This window comes from Argiope bruennichi, chromosome X2, assembly GCF_947563725.1.
Source record: "Argiope bruennichi chromosome X2, qqArgBrue1.1, whole genome shotgun sequence".
Lineage (NCBI taxonomy): Eukaryota > Metazoa > Arthropoda > Arachnida > Araneae > Araneidae > Argiope > Argiope bruennichi.
In genome coordinates, this window is record NC_079163.1 from 69,409,367 (window position 1) to 69,428,081 (window position 18,715).

At 28.4% G+C, this 18,715-nt stretch overlaps 1 protein-coding gene across 1 annotated transcript in view; it reads right to left on the reverse strand.

The window, feature by feature from the left end:
* Positions 1-2,598: 2,598 nt before the first annotated feature.
* The window catches only part of LOC129960192 (fragile X messenger ribonucleoprotein 1 homolog), a 67,830-nt gene continuing 51,713 nt past the window's right edge, over positions 2,599-18,715 (reverse strand). The window contains exons 12-14 of the mRNA XM_056073413.1: positions 10,994-11,228; positions 8,621-8,767; positions 2,599-4,819 (exon numbers count right to left, since the gene is read on the reverse strand). Coding sequence (XP_055929388.1) covers positions 4,473-4,819; positions 8,621-8,767; positions 10,994-11,228 — 729 coding nt within the window. The 3' untranslated portion in view covers positions 2,599-4,472. The remainder of the gene's footprint in view (positions 4,820-8,620; positions 8,768-10,993; positions 11,229-18,715) is intronic.

Genomic DNA, 18,715 nt, shown 5'->3' on the forward strand with positions numbered 1-18,715 from the left:
GACTTAACAACTCCATTGATCAATATTATTTTGGATATTATTGTTACAAATTATGTTCAAAATTACTAAAACTAAAGAAAAAAGTATATTCATTTAAACAAAATTGGTGCTCTTGAAAAGCCACTATTTTAAACCTTAAAAAGGTGTAAAAGGTGCTGCGATAATACGCTTTGAGTTACGGAAACAACTTCCTGTAAAATTTCAATGGGAAAAAAAAATCTGTAGGAGTTACAAAAATCGTTGGAAAAAATGAGAATCTAAATTATAAAAAATAATTTTAATTTTCAGTTTCAGATTAGGTTTTCTTAAAGAAAAAAAGTTTGACGAAATTGGTCCAGAAAATAATTTTCAAATCGATAGTGAGAAATAAATACATTGTAATATATTTGTAAATACATTACAAATATAAGAAAGAAATCATGATCATTGAAAACCTAGGGTTTCATGTTAAAATTTCATCATAATCAGCTTACGTAATTACGCACCGCAATTAAAGTACAGTAAAATCCCTTTAATCCCCATTTAAGAGTTTGCTTCCAAACGACATATTAACAAGAGCTATGATCGAATGTGTAACATACTAAAGAGGCTTCAACGTATTTTTAGAGCAGCTTCTCATGTTCGATAATCTCTGGCGCACCCAAATTCATCCAGCTGTATTCTTATTTTCCGTTCATCGAATCGGGCATTACTAAAATCCCTCCGTTTAAAACAATAAAAATCGAAATTTGATCGTTTTTCCAGTTGCAACAAATATGGTACAATATATATTTCACACTGCTCCTGCGGAATAACCATTCCAGTATTTCAATAAATTAGCCGCCTTTGGTGACGGATTTGTTTGCCTAGATTGATTTTTTTAGGCAATTAAATTATTAATATGGAATGTGTTTTTTTAAATCTTGTCTTATTTAATATAAACGGAAAGCGTGAATTCAATTGAATTCAGTTTACTGCTCATTCAAAGGCGTATATATAAATTATAAGCGGAAGTGGAAACCCTACTCAAAAATTAATAACTGGCAAAAGTATGCAATTGAATATTTTGATAGACGAGTTTGATTTTATCTGTCATGGAATTCATTGTAACATATTGCGTATCAAACTGAATTAGAAATATCATTAAAAAGGTTATTTTTTGAATCTTAAAGACCATTTTTGTAGGATAACTATGAAAGTCAATTTCCAAAAGCAAGTCATTGCTTAACCTTTAACAGATGGGTAATCGCTAATTTTTACGCTCAATTAAACTTTGAAGCCTATTACTTTTGTATCTTCTTTCCTTTGACTGAAGGATTTTTTGATGACATGTCGAACCTTTTCCAGAACATTTCCAAAACTATTTTGTACCTCCATTAATTAGCTAAGCAAAGTACTGAATTCAATGCAGATATAAAAACATTCAATGAAGCAGTCTGAAATTCTTAAGATGGTTTTATATTTTATAGTTGCCATTCGACAATAAGTAATAGGAGCGTTTTTTGTGTCATGTACATTAGCATTATATATGGCAATGTTGAAGAAGGGGTGAAAAAAGTGAATTAAACGTTGTCTTTATATTATATATATGCTGACATCCTTGGATCTATCTCATCCTGGATAATTCTTTTGTTGGTTTTTCTTCCTTGATGCATAGGGAGGGGAGGGGGAATCTTTCCACTTCTCGAGAAAATTAAGCATTCATGACGCTATGCAGCCTATAAATTTCATCCATCTATCTTTTAACGTTTCTGAATTATATTAACAGGGCACATTCCTCCATTTAAGAAAGTCAATGACGCGAGTATTTTAATAAAAAATCTCGCAATCGTCAAATAATTCGAATTCAACAGTCTTTATAACGGGAAAGTAAGAATGTTACTTTAATTGCACTACAATTCTTAAAATTACTTATACGTTTATATTTCCCAATTTAGCGTAATGAATAACCACCATTTAATGTTTTTTTGGATATTTTTAAATTAGAAAACTAAACGAATGCCTCGACGAAACAATTTCAAGAGTATATAAATATTCTCCAACAAAACCCTTCCCATAGTTATTCCCCCTCCACCACCACTTCATATTGTATTAACAATTCGCCGAAAAGATATATAGAAAAACAGCTGGAAACATTACATTCGCCTGTTTATTAAAATGAAATATACATGAGAAACAAGGAGGAAAAGAAGAGTGCCGGTTTATGATTTTTCTTATGGTTAGGTATAAATTGGCCTCGTTTCAACTCCAGTGGTTGAAGCTTGATATCACTTCTCGAAATTAAACCACAGGGCAAAAAGTTTTATCGTTATAACTGCGAATTGAGAAGGCAACTTATTTAGGATTTAACATGCAGTTGGTCAAAATCGTGATTTCTTAATAAGTCGTCCATGAATATTCGAAAATCAGCCAATAAATATATTTTGAAATAACGAGTGACACACACTTTAACCAACTTTTGAGAGTGAAAAATCCATTTTTTTTTTTTTTAATGCAACATGGTTTGACTGTTTCTGCAATTTTGAGATGCCATCCAAACATTAATTATATCGACAGCGTAAACGCCCGAGAGAGACTGTTAGTGATTGTTAATAATTTATAAGTAAATACAAGACCATCCATGCTTTTGTGATTTATTTACAAGACAGTAGTAACTAAAATATTTGTTTTTCATTAGTAGCACAATCTATCTGAATTCAAACATCAAAATAAAATTACAAAAGTACTTATGAAATGTTTAACACTTAAAATATTCTCAAAATATTCAAAGGCTTCATATTTATTGCACTTAAGACCGCAACATTTCATTATTTATAATATGTGGTAATCATAAAGTGCAGTTTGTATATAGAAAAAACAAACATTTTGAGAGATTTCAAATAGACTTGCTGAATTCTGCCACTGTCAATATTTTTTAAAAGGCCCCATACATAGCTAGCATTTTTTGGAAGGAAATTCATGCTAGAAGAATATAATTACTGACATTTGTAATGACTTCCAATATGGAAATGGTGCACTTTTATTAGAAATTCAAAATATAAATCACAAAAGGAAGAGTCATGACCATTGATGTTTTCAAACAATCAAAAGCAATGAAAGAAGATGTTGCACCAAAGAAAAAAAAATTCAAGTCTTTTTTTATAAAAAAATGAAATTACTTAATGAAAACACTAATGAAGACACACAAAAAAGAAAAAGAATCCGTTAAAACCTATCTTCTAGCACTGAGATGTTATTTCGATTTTTAGAAAGTATCTACCAGCAAAAAAGCTAGCTGCTCCTGTAGGTTTCATTAAATAAAGTTATTAAACTAACATGAAGTATGAAGTCTATTTGAATTATTGCTTTAAATTACTTGCGTAATTAGAAGACCTAAAGCATAGAATTTCAATTATATTTTTTAAACAAATAAAGAAAATAGAGGAAGGCACAAAACTTTTCGATTTTTAGTAAATGGACTTGCTATAAGCTAATTTATTCTTAATATATCATTTGACTGCAATCAATTTTACACACCGAATTGCCAAAAATTGAAGAAACATAACAAAAAGTTTCTAAATGTTAATTTTGAGTGAAAATATGAAATAGTTTTAAGCCACCATAACCTTCAAAGTATATGAAATAAAGAACAGAATCAAAATGACTAGCAATTCTATAATTAAAAATAACTTGAAACTGATTATTTTTAAAATTTAGGAAAAGACCAAACAAAATCTTCTGCCACCAATATACCTTTCTTTAGAAAAAAAAAATTATTTTCTTTTTAAAGCTGGCGTTGCTTAGGCACCAATCCTTCCATTAAACAAGATTTTATAAAATAAAACTATTAATGATTTGATAATTAATTCAATGCAAGATTTCACAAAAAATAAGATAATTGATATAATTAATAAAATACATATTGTAGAGAAAATATACATTATACTTAAGTAAAGCTTTCAAAAATTGTATGTACTAATATTACTTCGCTTTCTTAGTTTTACCTCGAATGAATTCATCAGACCTTAGCATAACATTTTGATTAGAACTTTCACATACGCAAGTTGAAAGACTCAAAAATTGAATACAACAACTTTCAGATGACTAATGGTCTTTGTTCTTATAAAAATTGAATTGGTTCAGAAACAGGCACAATAAATAATAAATAAATTCATGTTACGTTATATTATTTACATCACAAGGCACGGTCTAAGTAGTTATCAAAGGAAATAATATCACACACTCCTATGAAAATTCATTTACCAAGATATAAATCTTCAAATAACAGTAAGAAAAAAATTATTGACAAATAAAAGCATAGTTGAGATTTCTATAAGCATTAACAGAAACAAACACAACACCTCAAATTGATTCAATCATCCAAAACAAATATATTTGGCAACTTTAATTTTAACCTAGAAATCTGAGAATGAATTATAAATAAACTTTTTGTTTCAAAAACCACATCTGAAATGTCATTGGCGAAAATGGATCTTGGAAAGCTAAATGTTCTTTTAAGCAGTACCATTAATTACTGATGTTTCTTTAGAAACAGAAAGTTCAGTTTTATTATTTGTTACATTATTGGATTGTGGTCTAGGAGAATGTGGATCTCTCTGTGGCTTTGGTAATGAATGTGAACCACCATTCTTAGCCGCCTTTTTATCTGCACCATTTGTGCATGGCTCTGATGCATCTTGAAGTGAATTATTCTGTGAACGCTCAGAAACTTGTGTTGATAGCTCAGAAAAGCCAGAGCTCCTGTAGTCATCACTAGTATTGCTGCCGTCTCCATGATATTTAGGCTTTTTCTTCTTTTTGCGCCTGCGATTTCGAGAACCTTCAACAGAAGATACGCTCTCTGGAAAATATATATATAAAAAAAATTTCAGATACAAACATGCACTAGTTTCAAATATATATATAATAATAACATGCTTAAAATTAAATACCAAGATTTATTTAAATAATTCTAGAAAATATAATTCAAACAGCACTCGTATGTTTCTAGAAAAGAAAATCGTTTTTCTCTGAAATTTTAGAGAGTTATCAAGGCAATGGTTCCACGTTCAAAATCCTTAAAAAGGCATCTTAGTTCTCAAGTAATAAAGAGTAGTAACTGCAAATGAATAAAAAATTTTGTAAAATATTATCCCACTTTTACGTTCCCCTCCCCTGCTGTTTACAATAATTTTTATGAATATAAGGAATTTGAGCACACCACAATGTATCAAAATCCTCAAGTTCATGTTTATAAAATTTTAGCTTTTATGCCATGCCAGGAATAAATTTATATAAAATAGCATTAATCAGAAACACTGAGTGAATATAGTGTCATCAGAAAGGGAGCTTGCAGCTCTGTTATACATTACAATTTCTTTGGCAATTTTCCAAAACAAAATTTCACAGCCGCACGTTGTTCTCTTAGATTAACCATCATTAAACGAGGAGTGAGCAAAACCGCTTTCACGAAAAAATTCAATGGAACCAGACTGAAATTTCCTTGGTGAACTGAACTCTTAAAGAGTTGCTCTACATTGGCCTAGCAGAAAATATAATATACATATGATATTTTAAAATTTCCCAATTTTTAGCTCAATTTAGTCCATATTAACTTCATTCTAGAACATTCTCTTATTTCCTGATCCCATTCCACTTTTTATACCTCATCAATTCAACAGAAGTTTTGTAAAATTGCTGAATCGGCTAAAAGCCTAAACGTTCCCACACTCCGAGTGAAGGTACAAAATACCGCTGACTTGACGAATTCTTCTAAAAGATCTCCGTTTCCCTTGCTTTTTGATTGACATGCGATGGAAATCCCTGTTAAAACATCACAGTATATAAGACCAGGGATTAAAGGTTTATCAGTTTTTTCCTCATTTCTTTCTGTGTTGTGTGTGTGCTCGTCGCGCTCCTGCTTGTACATAATGTGTGCTTCGAGATGAAATAAAACGACGTCAAGAAATCGAAAGTCTCTTCACTGTCTTCAAAACTGCATTCTGCTTCAAACAAAATAATGTTTTTAATTTATTTATATATATATATATATATATATATATATATATATATATATATATATAGGGAAGCATTAGTTCCGTTATTACAATACTAGTAATTAAAATTTTAATGTTTAAAGAATTCGCTACCTATACTTTGAAATATAATCAAATTCAAGAAATATATTAAACAATATTTTAACTGCTTCCTCCTAGCAAGTTAATAAGATACAAAAAAAAAAAAAAAAAAAAAAATAGTAGTGTCAACAAAATATTTAAAACAAACGCTAGTTATAAGAGATTTTAATATTGATGATAAACATTTGTGAAAAGTTTACCTCTCGTCCTGAAAAAATTTCTGGTTGCTTAGGAGGGAGGTATCTCAAATATGGAAATGAGACTGGGTGATAACTGCATTTCATCATCGCAATATATTGTCCAACTTAAACATCGATATTTTTCAATTTCATGTGATATTCACTTATTGTAATTATAGATTTATAATCTTCCTGAACATGTTGATTAATTAACTTCTCCAAATAAGAGGAAATTTCAGTTGGCTGACTTTTCACTTTTACAAAACTTTTTTTATTTTTACATTACAAAAATATTCGCATTTTACTTTCAAAAATTAAAAAAAATAATTGTGTTAAAAATCCTTCAGTAAGTATCAAAGAAATATTTTTTCGCAATTTATCATGATATTTCATTTTTTCAATAACAGTAATTTTTAAAACTTGATCTTTACTGATGATTCAGAAAATGTCAAGTTTTTTTCATTCTTCACAAAAGGAATATCACATTATCATGAAAATTTAATAAAAAATTAATTCAATATACGAGTAAATTTTTCTTATTATAAAAGTATTAACGGCAGATTTAATTTGAGTATGCAACTTAACTGTTAGATTATAGTAAAGATTCTTTAGTTGCAGTCATCTAATTTACAGTATCAGAAATCAAGAAGAGATAGAAAAACAGTAATTCCAAAATGTGTGAAACATGAATAACAAGTACAAGGAAGTGTCAACGCACTTTACCCAAGATGAGATGTCCCCATACTTCAGCTTTGAAATAAGTGGATACTAATGATTCAAATACACCTTTCAATATGAATAATTAAATAAACCAGTCATATTCATCATATTGAAGAAATTAAGGGTAATGCTGTAGTATACAACAAGCCAATTTACTGATGCCCCATATCATACAATTAATCTCAATAATTGATATTAATTGTCCTTACATAAGGCAAATTATCTTGAGGATGCAAATTTTAAAACAAAATATCAGCCTATTTATTAGCATATCCACCAAAGTTATATAAAATATTGTCATGTAACAGAAAATGTATTTTAAAGGTAAAATATCTCAATTTCTTATTGCAGTAATGAAAAATGTTTATGAAATCTTAAAAGTTTTAAAGTTGTGTGTTGAAGATAGCCGAAGATTTTGGTGATTTTTTTTTTTTTTTTTTTTTTTGCTGTCAGTAGCAAACTTAAAAAAACATCTGCCTAAAAAGGAGTTTTTTTTTTTTTTTTTTTTTTTTTTTGTAGAGATAAAAACATAATTTGTACCTGAAATCAGCAATTTATTACCTTAGTTGAAAGTATTTTAGGCACTTTGAGAATACACTTTGCTTTGCATAAATAGTTGACAAATGATTTGCTGTATTTGAGTAAAAAAAAAAAAAAAAAAAAAGACTAACAAATTTGAGTGACATCTTCATAAATGAATGAATGAAAACCAAATATTTTTCAAAACGAATCTTCTAAAACAATTTAAAATAACTAATATTGTGTATAGTTACTATTGCTTGAGAGGTTTGGTTTAAATATGCATTCAAACATGTGAAATATTCATGCTCCTTTCATTTAATATAATTCTAAAATAATGAATCAAGAACATTATCAAAGAATTTGAATCAATAAAAAGTAACTGAAGCAAAAATACGCATAATTGAACCAAGAAATCGGATATATTTGCATAAATTAATTCGAAATAAAGATTTGAAATGAGGTTCCTTACGAAAAAATGCCAATAGGAAGAAACTTTTAGATAAGAACTATCAATATGAGCAAATATGATCTTTATAAAAGTCGCACTAAATTTGTAATTGATTCAGAAGTTTTATAATTTAAAAATAGATCAATGATTATAACAGTCAATAGCAGTATTCATAAAACCATTACAACACCTTTTATACATATATATATATATATATATATATATATATATATATATATATATATATATATATATATATATATATATATATATATATATATATATATATATATATATATATATATATATATATTGCTGATAATCGAACAAACAAATACCATGAGTAGAGACTTAGTTATAAAGTCAATGAGTTAAGTTCTAAAAACTGAATAGTAATATTTTCTCCTCTAAATGTACAAAAGGAACAGGAGAAGTAACAAAGTTTTAAATACTGAATTGTAATATTTTCCCCTCTAAATGTATTCCTCTCAAATGTATTATTTACACATATAAAAGTTTTAATTTCATGCATCTGAAGTTTTCTGTCATACAAAACTGTAGAAATATATTATAAAAATATTATTGTCTATTACTAACTGCTCTAAATTAATAATAAATTAGTATACATAATTAAACATTTTAGGAAATTTATGAACCTTGATCTATGCTAGCAATACTTGAAACTTCATGGCTGTCAAGTACAGATTCATCTTCATCAGTCACACGACGCCTATCATTACGCATTCTTTGTCGAGGAGGTAATTCAGAATTTTTATCATCCTTATCTTGTGAATATCGATGACCTGGAAGATAAATAACAATACAAAAATAAAATACACATTCATATTCATAAATGAAATACAAAAAATATACATGAAATCATTTAAACCTTTAAACCCTCTTATTGATTTAGTTATTATAAAAGGAGCTTTTTTTTTTGTATTTTAGCAATATATAAACTGAGACAAATTATTTTATATAAAAATATTTAAATTTTAGTATTTTGTAAATTATAATGAAGTGTTCAAAAAGTTTAAGCATTTGATTATACTTGCTAAATACAAAAATTTAAACATGATGAAAGTTTGCATTTTTTTTTATGTCATTATAACTTTCAATTTACTGATAGTTTAGCCCGAGCATGTCAGCCATAATAATTATGCTTGAAAATGAAATAAATTTAACCTTTTTAACTCCAAGCAGTATAATAACTACAATTTTCTAAAGTAACCAAAATGTATCGGTTAAGCTCTATCACCTGATAAAATATTTTAAATAAAAATTTAGCCTTGCCTTCAATTTATTCCAGAAGATTCATGACACAGTATGTCTTAATAACAATCTACAGTATTTGTAAGAGTCAATGCATTGTGGAGAAAAATTTCCTATTTAGTCTACTCTTCAGATAGCTGAAAAGTTGCATCAGTATTCTAGTTATAATGATAAAAAGACGTTTCCACGTCAAGTTTTAAAGCAGCTATCTTAACCACATCATTAACACTTAACATGGTTCAAAAAATTTCTTCTCAGTCAATGGAACTTCTTGCAAAGTTAATATGCATAGGTATAAAGCACAAAATCCGTTGCAAAATAATAGATTTAGTTGCTTTGTATGAAATAATACATGTAAATAATTATGAAATATCGACGTTAAGGGGGATAAACCCATTAGAATATATTCCAATTTAATCACTTCTATTAAACTTTTCTTAAAAATAAAACAACTCTATTTAACAAAATTGAGCATTCTTTTAATATTTCTCTTTTTCGATGATAGTTAACAAAGCAGTTCCCCAAATATAAAGCAGCTTTGCAAGATTTACACATCAATTTTGTGGTTTTCTCATTGGATGGAGTAGGATATACTCTCTCCTCTTTTAAGTTAATTAGTTGGAGAAATTAGAATCACTTAGGGTTGTTTTAAATTCCCAAAAAGTCTGAATAGATTATGAAGAAGATGAGTTGATGCTTCAGATTTTCAAAATTCTCCTTGGTATCTGTGCCCTCTATCTAATATATTGATATATGCAGAAGGAAGTCATGAATCACAATTCTTTCATAATTTAAATTCTTATATTGATATAGTCTTAATGCATTGAACAAACTGGAATTAAAAAGATCCAATGCAACTTTTTACGAACACTTTAGTGTTTTTCTGTATATGAGGTAATAATTAAGATACTGATTAGCCCAATCCATTATTTTATATACAGATAACAATCAAGAATACATCAGACGTTTTGGAATCTGAAAGCCAGTGGTTTCCAAAAAATCTTTCCAGCTTCAATAATTTCAGAGTTAAGAATTATAGACATCAGGTTTAATTTCGTCTTTCATGGTTTGTCACAACTGATAAATTTTTGTTATCTTTAAAACTAAAATTCTGATTCTTTCAACTTAGCATTTTTTAAACATATGCTTTTATGCACTGCCACCTACAAATAACAAAAGACTAGTCAATGGCATTTCCTCGGTGTCACGGGACGTGAAAGAACTATGAAGAATGCAAATTTACGAACACAAGATTGACTATTTTCTATTTTCCTATTCGGTGGAAGAAAGAAACAACTGGAAGAATGCCACACACTGTTCACATCTGTAACTATGCAGAGCTTGAACTACAAAATGGTACATGCCCTATTCAGCTTTTCCATAGACAAAGTGAAAATTCTAAAACAGCTTTTCCATAAATGTATCCCGCAAGTCATTAAGGTTAAGAAGCAATTTAAGCACTTCTTAAAAAGGATGAGAGACTCAACAGGTTCATCACTTACTGTATATGCAGGATAAATTTTTTAATCATGCTGATATTCAGAAAACTTATATGAGATCTGAGTTACTCTTTCACTAAACTTGCATAAATCAGCATTGTTTACAATGAACAGCTCAATAAAGAACTCTTTGAAACTGCCTTGTGTACCAAAACAATTGCTTTTGGATTTCGATTTTTTTAACACTTAATTTTATAATAGCTGTCTACAAATATAACAAACAATGGATTTGAATTAAAAAACATTTCAGAATATCACCTTGATTATTTGAGTATCTTGTATCTGCACCACTCCAACGACGATTAGAATCCAATCTTGATCCTCCACGCCCTCTTCCTCGAGGTAAATTACTTCTACCTCGCCCACTCTCCATATCAGAATAAGGCCGTTCAAATCCACCTCGTCTTAATATAGGATAGTTTGGCATAGATCCTGTTTGATTTCTTAGTTGCTGGTCAATCTCTATTTTCTCTTGACGTAATTTTTCAACTTCCTATGAAATTTGATAGTTAAATAAGTCAAAACAAAACAATTTTTTACTACAAATGTAAAACAGTAACATCACATGCTTAAAGCACAACGAAAAATTTAGTTTACAATACAGGAGAGTGGGGTTAGTTGTAGCAATTTGTGGAAAAATGTTTATGATTACAAGGGCTGTAAAAGCTTTTTTCCCACAACATAGCTTTTCATGTATCATATAAAGCTAAACAAAACACATGACATTTTTGCAATAAGCGGTGTCGGTAGGGGGGAATTACCCCCCCCCCCTCGTCGTTAACCGTTTACTCCACTTGTCACCAGAAATTGAGAACTTCGTAGGTCAAAATCTTCACCGTATTGAAACTGTTGTGGAGAGCTGGGCATTAACGGATTATAGTTTTCAAAACTATCTTAAAGTTAATATAACGTACACAACTAAAATGTTTTAGTAACAATTTATGTCGGCAGAAAGATTACATTTCAAAATAGTCGACTAAGTTACAAAGCAATGCCGTCCTGATTACCGATAATTTTTGCTCTGCGGACTAAAAACGCAATACGATGATTGTTGATGACGTTAAGTTTGCAGTTATCTGAATCAATGTTGTTCATTCAGCTTGTATTTTGCACATTTGGCAGAACAACTAACAAGGCAAGTGAACAATGTCGCATTGCTGTCAACTATTATTTTTTTCGATAACTAAGATATCATGACAAATTAAGTTTTTATACTCATCCACTATTTCGATCATTTGTCGGTGAAAATATTAGAAAAACTGAATAATTAATATTACACGTGAATAGGACGATATGGCTGTTTTCCCCGATTCAGAATTCTCTTAATAGTTTAGAAAAGAAATGTCAATTCTTCGGAAATGAATCTGCAAGATTTTTTTAATTTATGACGCTTATTTTATTATAATTCTCTGACTAAAATCGGATGAATGGTTAAAGTATATTTAATAATACATTGACAACTATTGAAGACATTCTTCTGCAATACGCATGCTAAGAAGAATTTTTTTGCTGTAGCCTAATTGTATGAATTCACTATAAATCACTGGTATAAGTAAACTGTGTTACTGTAAATTAGATTCATAAAATAGTAAAATATTTGTGTTTTACAATCTAATTTATAAGGCTGCAAATAGTTCACTAATGAAAATGTTACCGACTGCCGCTGAAGAAATAAAAAAAAGTTTCTGCAATATTGTAGCTTTTTAGCAACACAAAGAATGTATCCCAGTATGCGCTAAACTTGTAAAATAAGTTAGTGCTTAAATTTTAGATTCTATGCTCATTTTAATAACTATGCAATCATCGACTATATTTTTTTCTTCGATTTTTCTTTCAAACAAATAAACAACAACAACAAAAAACTAATTCCATGTGCTTCTAAATTTTTAACAAACTTCGGATTAAGACATCTTAATAAAACGATTAAAATATTTATTCATAGAATATATTAAGAAAAACCCACGTATGCAATTAAGAAAAACAATTCATTTTTTTTTTTTTTAGGAACATTAACTTGCAATAGCTCTAAGGGGGGAAAAAGTACTTAACGATAAGAAAACATGTCTAAAATTGAGGATGTAAATATACACATAAATAAATACATAGGGAATCTAATGTTTAAGTTACTTATTTCTAACATGTGGATTGTTCTTATCTTATTAAATAATGCACAAAAGAAAAAGTTTGCATTTACAAAATATTTTCTCAGACATTAAAAACATCATCGTATCTTTTCCTCATTCTACATTATTCCTGCGCGCTAATTTATACGCCTCAGAATTTCAAAATACATCCGAATTCCTGTTCATTGTTGCAATCCTTATCTAAAAATACTCTTAAGTAGGTAGTCACGGTAATAAATAGATTTAGGACTTAAATATCGATAATTTTTTTTATTACTAATTGTATTTTTCTGAAACGTTTATTTTATAAAACCATATACATTTAGTTTCAACATTATATAAGTCTCCAATATTAGAGCATGCATTCATTCATTCTTTTAGCATGGCATTCATATTTAATCGATATAAAATTGAATGCGTTCTTTGTCAAGAATGCTTTGAAAATGATTAGGAACGACTAACACCGATTACAGACACAGGAGTGTGAAGCATCCCAAATTTATAACAAAAACAGGTACTGTGTGTCCACCAGGAGAACACTAACCGCTAAATGTTTATGCTTACGGCGGTGGCTAAAGAAACAAGGAACTTACTGTAGGAAGAGTTCATTTCGCATAGATAGAAGTTCATTCAAGCTTCTTACATTGGCAAGTTTAGCGCCAAATCGAAGATATTTGGTATCATTACATTTCATTTTAGAAAACAAATTCAAAAAATAAGTCATTAAATTTAAAATTAGTTGGAAACTTAGAATCTTGAAAATATTATATATTCGTGTAATATTCTTGAATGTGAAATTCCTGTAATTTTCTTCATATCATTATAGTGTTGGATAATATTTAACAGTAAATAATTAATAATTAACAGTAAATGATTAATAAAATTACTTTTCCACAATTGCATATGCTCAATAAATTGCAGGAAAGAAGGAAAATCGTACTAACCTCTAAATATTTTCATATAATCGAATCGGTATTTTTAATTTCAAATTAATTATCTTTTTAAATGTATAAGTTCAATTTCTTATAATTTTTATTTAACACTAAGGGCAAAAGTTTAAACTAAATCTCTCCCCCACCACCACCATTTAAAAAAAATCTTGATAATGATTCCGATAGGAGCTAAATGAATTATACCTATAAATTTAAGGAAATAATTCAATAATTTCGACGAAAATAAAGTACTGAATTTGTAAAATATATTTTCTTTAAAAATAATTAAATTCAAAGCTCCTTGCAAAAACTAATTTTAAACTTAAATCTTCAATACAGTTTCCAAAGAAAGAATTCAAAATCAAAAATCAGTTTTAATTTTTTCAACGCAAACAACTGAGCATAATTTGCTTTATAAGTTTCTTATTTTAAAAATATGATAGTTCCACACTTTAATCAATTTAAAGGGTAATCTAATCTTATATGTTAAAAAGTTATCTAATTTTTGATTTAAGACGAATATTTCATTAAACTTCAGTTTATGGCATGAAATAAAAATTTTCTATTGAGAAGCTATAAAATTATATTAAGATAAAAAAAAATTTTAAAAAACGCGTCTTTAGTTGAAAATCATGTGAATAATTATATTTTTATAATTATATTTTGTGGCTTATATACTTTTATAATAATTGTGAATTTTTTATGTAACATTAAAAACTCACAGCAAAGTAGAAAAACAAAATATAATTCCCTAAATGCAAATGAAACAAACAGTTGATTTTGTACTTTTATTGCAAAAAAGCAATAATGAAAACTGCAGAACCCTAACTGTAAACAGACATCTGACGGGAAGTGTTCTCTTGATAGACACACAGTAGCTCTGTTCTTATAAGTGGATATGAAGGAAAGGAAGAATCCATGGGGAAATATTTCACCAGAAATCACTCGCTTGAAGACGATGGTAACTCTAGTATTCATCAAGGTACTGCACTGCAAGTAGGTGTGTGTGTGTGGGGGGGGGCAATTGGAAGAGAGTACTATTCATTTATTTTTTATTCGCGTTTTCTTTCACGTCGACAGTTTCTTAGATATTAATTCTTTTTAACTTTTTAGTATTATTTTTTTTCTACTGAATATTTTACTATACGTTATCATTATTCAACATTAAGCATTTGTAAGTTACTGTAGGCCTATTTGATTAATTTATTTTTATTGTCGTTGACATATTTTATAGGTATTAGAAAAGATCGGAAAACAAAGAATTTTGTCAAACTGAAGCCAAATTTAAAGTAGTTGAAACGTATTCTTTGTTAAAGTCCGAATCAAAACTTCCATGATCATGCTACAACCTGTATATACTAATATTAGATATATACTAATAAAATCTAGAATGAAATATAATCATATTTTCTGCAATTAGATATCAGTGGGATTAAATCTCAAGAGTTTCATAAAAATACACTTAAATGTTGACGACCTTTTGTTAGTAAAAAAAACTGAGTAGACAATTCTACAAATATCCTAGCAAATTTATAACAATGAGGGAAAAAAATTAGGGTTAGTATCTGAATTAGAAAATTAAGTGGATGAACTTAATAAGCTAATTAATGCTTAATTGGGTTTGATTAAATGTAAAATTAATTCTCAATGAGTTATTTTGAAGCTGAATAAGAGAAACTGAACTTGTCTCCCTATCGGATTTGATGGCAGCAGTATCACTTTAACTCTCCTTTCATATATTTGATAAAAACTCAAAGCTTGTTTATTTAATAGTGTTGAAAATATGTAACTGCAAAGAATATTCATGGAATATAAAAAAATTAGCAAGATGTTTATTTACTCTGTATGTTCAAAGATTTTCTGCAGTGAATTAGAACATTGCCATTGGAGCTAATCAGTATGTTTTCACTTCCCGACATAATTTGAAGACAATAAATTTGCTTTAAAGAATCCGGAAATTCAGGACTTCAGAATGTAAAAATTCCGGATATATCTGGATCACAACAATCCCCTATCCTATGTTATGTTATATTTTCTATAACAAATATCTACAAATAACATAGAAATTTAGCAAAACATAAATGAAACAAGAATTTTGACAATATGAAATTGAATAAATAAAAATTACTATATATTGTAATAACGGAGAATTTCAATTACAAAAAAAACTAAATAGAACTTGTTTACAACACCAAGTATTAAGTAAAAGCATAAACAACTAGAAGAGGCTGGTGGAGGGGTAGGTACAGAATTGCTAAAACTCACATACATACAAGTTTATAAAGTCACATGATGAACAATAATAAAAAAAGAAAGAAAATAGCTGTAATAAGAATAGTAAATAATACTTCTATAAGCTCGGTATTTGATTTATAAAACAATGTAGAAAACAAATGCAACTAATATGCATTTTTGCGATAAACAATTCTTATATATATTTTTTTTTAAAAAAATGAATATTTAAGAAGAAATTTATAATAAATATCTAAATACAAAATTTCAGCTATAAAATTTATGTAAATACATTTTAAAATCAAATAACCCCTTAGACAATGGACATTTTTATTTTTAGAGAAAAGGTTAATTCCCAGAGTCAATATGATGACTCTTTTTTTGGGGGGGGGGGGATATCAAAATACTTTTTGATCCGATGTAGTGACCCATTGCTTTGTAAAACATTAAACCATATATTTTTATTTTACGTCTTAGTTAAAAGACACTTAGAAATAAATTTACAATCAAAAACATAGAAATCTGCATTATCTTATCTGATCGAATTCCTTCACCGGGGGAAAAAAAACCTAGAAAAAATACACACCATCCACTTTAATGGTTTAAGTTGTTGAGTTGGCTCTTGAAAGCAGGTCTCAAGTTTGCATCCAAATAAATTAGCGGATTAGGAATAGAATGAGAAAGTCGGAACATCGGTTTCATGTTTTTAAATAAAAGATAAAGTTTAACTAAAGAGCTATAAATTAAAAATACCTCTTCAATGAGCTGATGAATTATAAGTTACAGCAATGGCCAAAATTGTAGAAACCTTGCGGAAAAAGTAGAATTTTGAAAATTTCCACACTCAAAACTTCAACAGTATTTGTTGTAATATTAAAATCTTGTTAAAAATAATTCTAAAAATGCAATGCGTTAAATATGTTCAATTGTCATTAATTTTTGTCTAAATTGTAAATAAAAAAACTAGGAGAAAGAAACATCTTGATTTCGTTAATTAGGCTTTTCTGCATTTGAATGTAGCCAACAAAAATAAGTGTTTAGACTGTCAATAACATGGTATCTCGTTACAAATAGAATACAACTGGTTGCGTGTTTTAGAGCTGAAAGAAGATCGCTTATCCATAATTTATGATTTCCTATCAAGTTGGTCATTTTTTAGTATTCTTTCATTTTGTGAGCTGTCAAAGCATAATAAACATGAAATGGCGCAAAAAGTTGACCGATCACCCAAAACACATTGTAAAGTTACCACTGCATAAACAAAGTTTTAGTTATAATGAGAAAAAAAAAAAAAAAAAAAAATGGTTGAAATCTAAATGAGGGCGGTATTTCTAAATTTTTGAAATATAAGGAAATTCAATCACTAGAAAAACTTGTAGAGACAGGATAGAACTTGTAATAGTCTATGTGACAAAAGAAAATCACCTTCGAATATACTCTGTATCATAGTGCAATGACTTGAAAATTTTGGAAACAGGGCAAAACCCCATGTTTACTGGACAGTAGAACAATGTGGCAAGGAGATTTGTAGTGATGAGACCATAATCCATTATTTGATAGTGAAGTAAAAAATATGGAGAACAATAGGAAAAGTTATTATAATTGCAATACAAGTATAGTTAAATAACCAGTTACAGTTATGATCTGAAATTTAATAACAGCAAGACATGGACAAAATCTGCGCGACTGTGAATATAAAATGTCCCCCCGCCCCCAAAAAAATTAATGAAATATCCTTTCCTAAATTGCAACTTTTCGAATGCGATCTTTTCTCAGATAATGAATAATTTATATTTCAACAGAATTCAGCTGCATGTTATGTTGCCACTTTATGTAAAAATACTTTCAAGAAAACCATACTTCAGGAATAGTCTGAGAATTACTTTGAACAAGCAAAAACAGAGCGAGTAGAGAAATTTCATCTTTAAAAATAAGCCCTTTTTATGTACATTCAAAAACCAATATTAAATTCTTTTATTAGAACTATGTGTACTAAGGTAAGCAAGAAAGTATTCAGATTTTTACAAACGCGAGTTGATACATTATTATTTGGCATTAAAATCTTTTCACATAGAGGCTTATTTTTGTTTAAAATTTTCATAATACAGAAAATCCTTTTCAAGTCGAATGTATTGATATAAAAAAGAAACTAAAATATGGGTAGGACAAACGAAAATCTTAACTGTGCAGAGTACAGGAATATCTATAAATTTTCTAATTTCAAAATCAACTGCATTACAATTTAGAAATTAATATATTCAAAGAAAAAATTACACAAAAATGAAATTGGCACCGTTGAAAAAACTGGTCAAAATTTTCAATTTTTTTAAAATGGAGTACTTTTTTCTTTTTTGGAATAATCTCACCAAAGGAAAAACGAAAGAAGGAAAAAGTAAAATACTGTTAATTCCCGATATCTTTTGAGCTGCTGCTTTCCTCAAACGCAGCTTCATTTGCTTACAAGACCCTTATTTTTTTCTGTTTCCGTTTGATTGATGCCAACTTTTAAGCATTGTTAAACCACTATTTGAAAACAAATGTAACAATGGTAATGACATATGCATTAGACAAAAAGAATTAAAAATAGTAGTAGAATAGTTCAAATTTAACAATAATTTTAATGCATTCAAATTTTTTAAATTAATAACAACTGAAAGAAATATAGCAGAGAAATGAATTTAATATCATTGAAA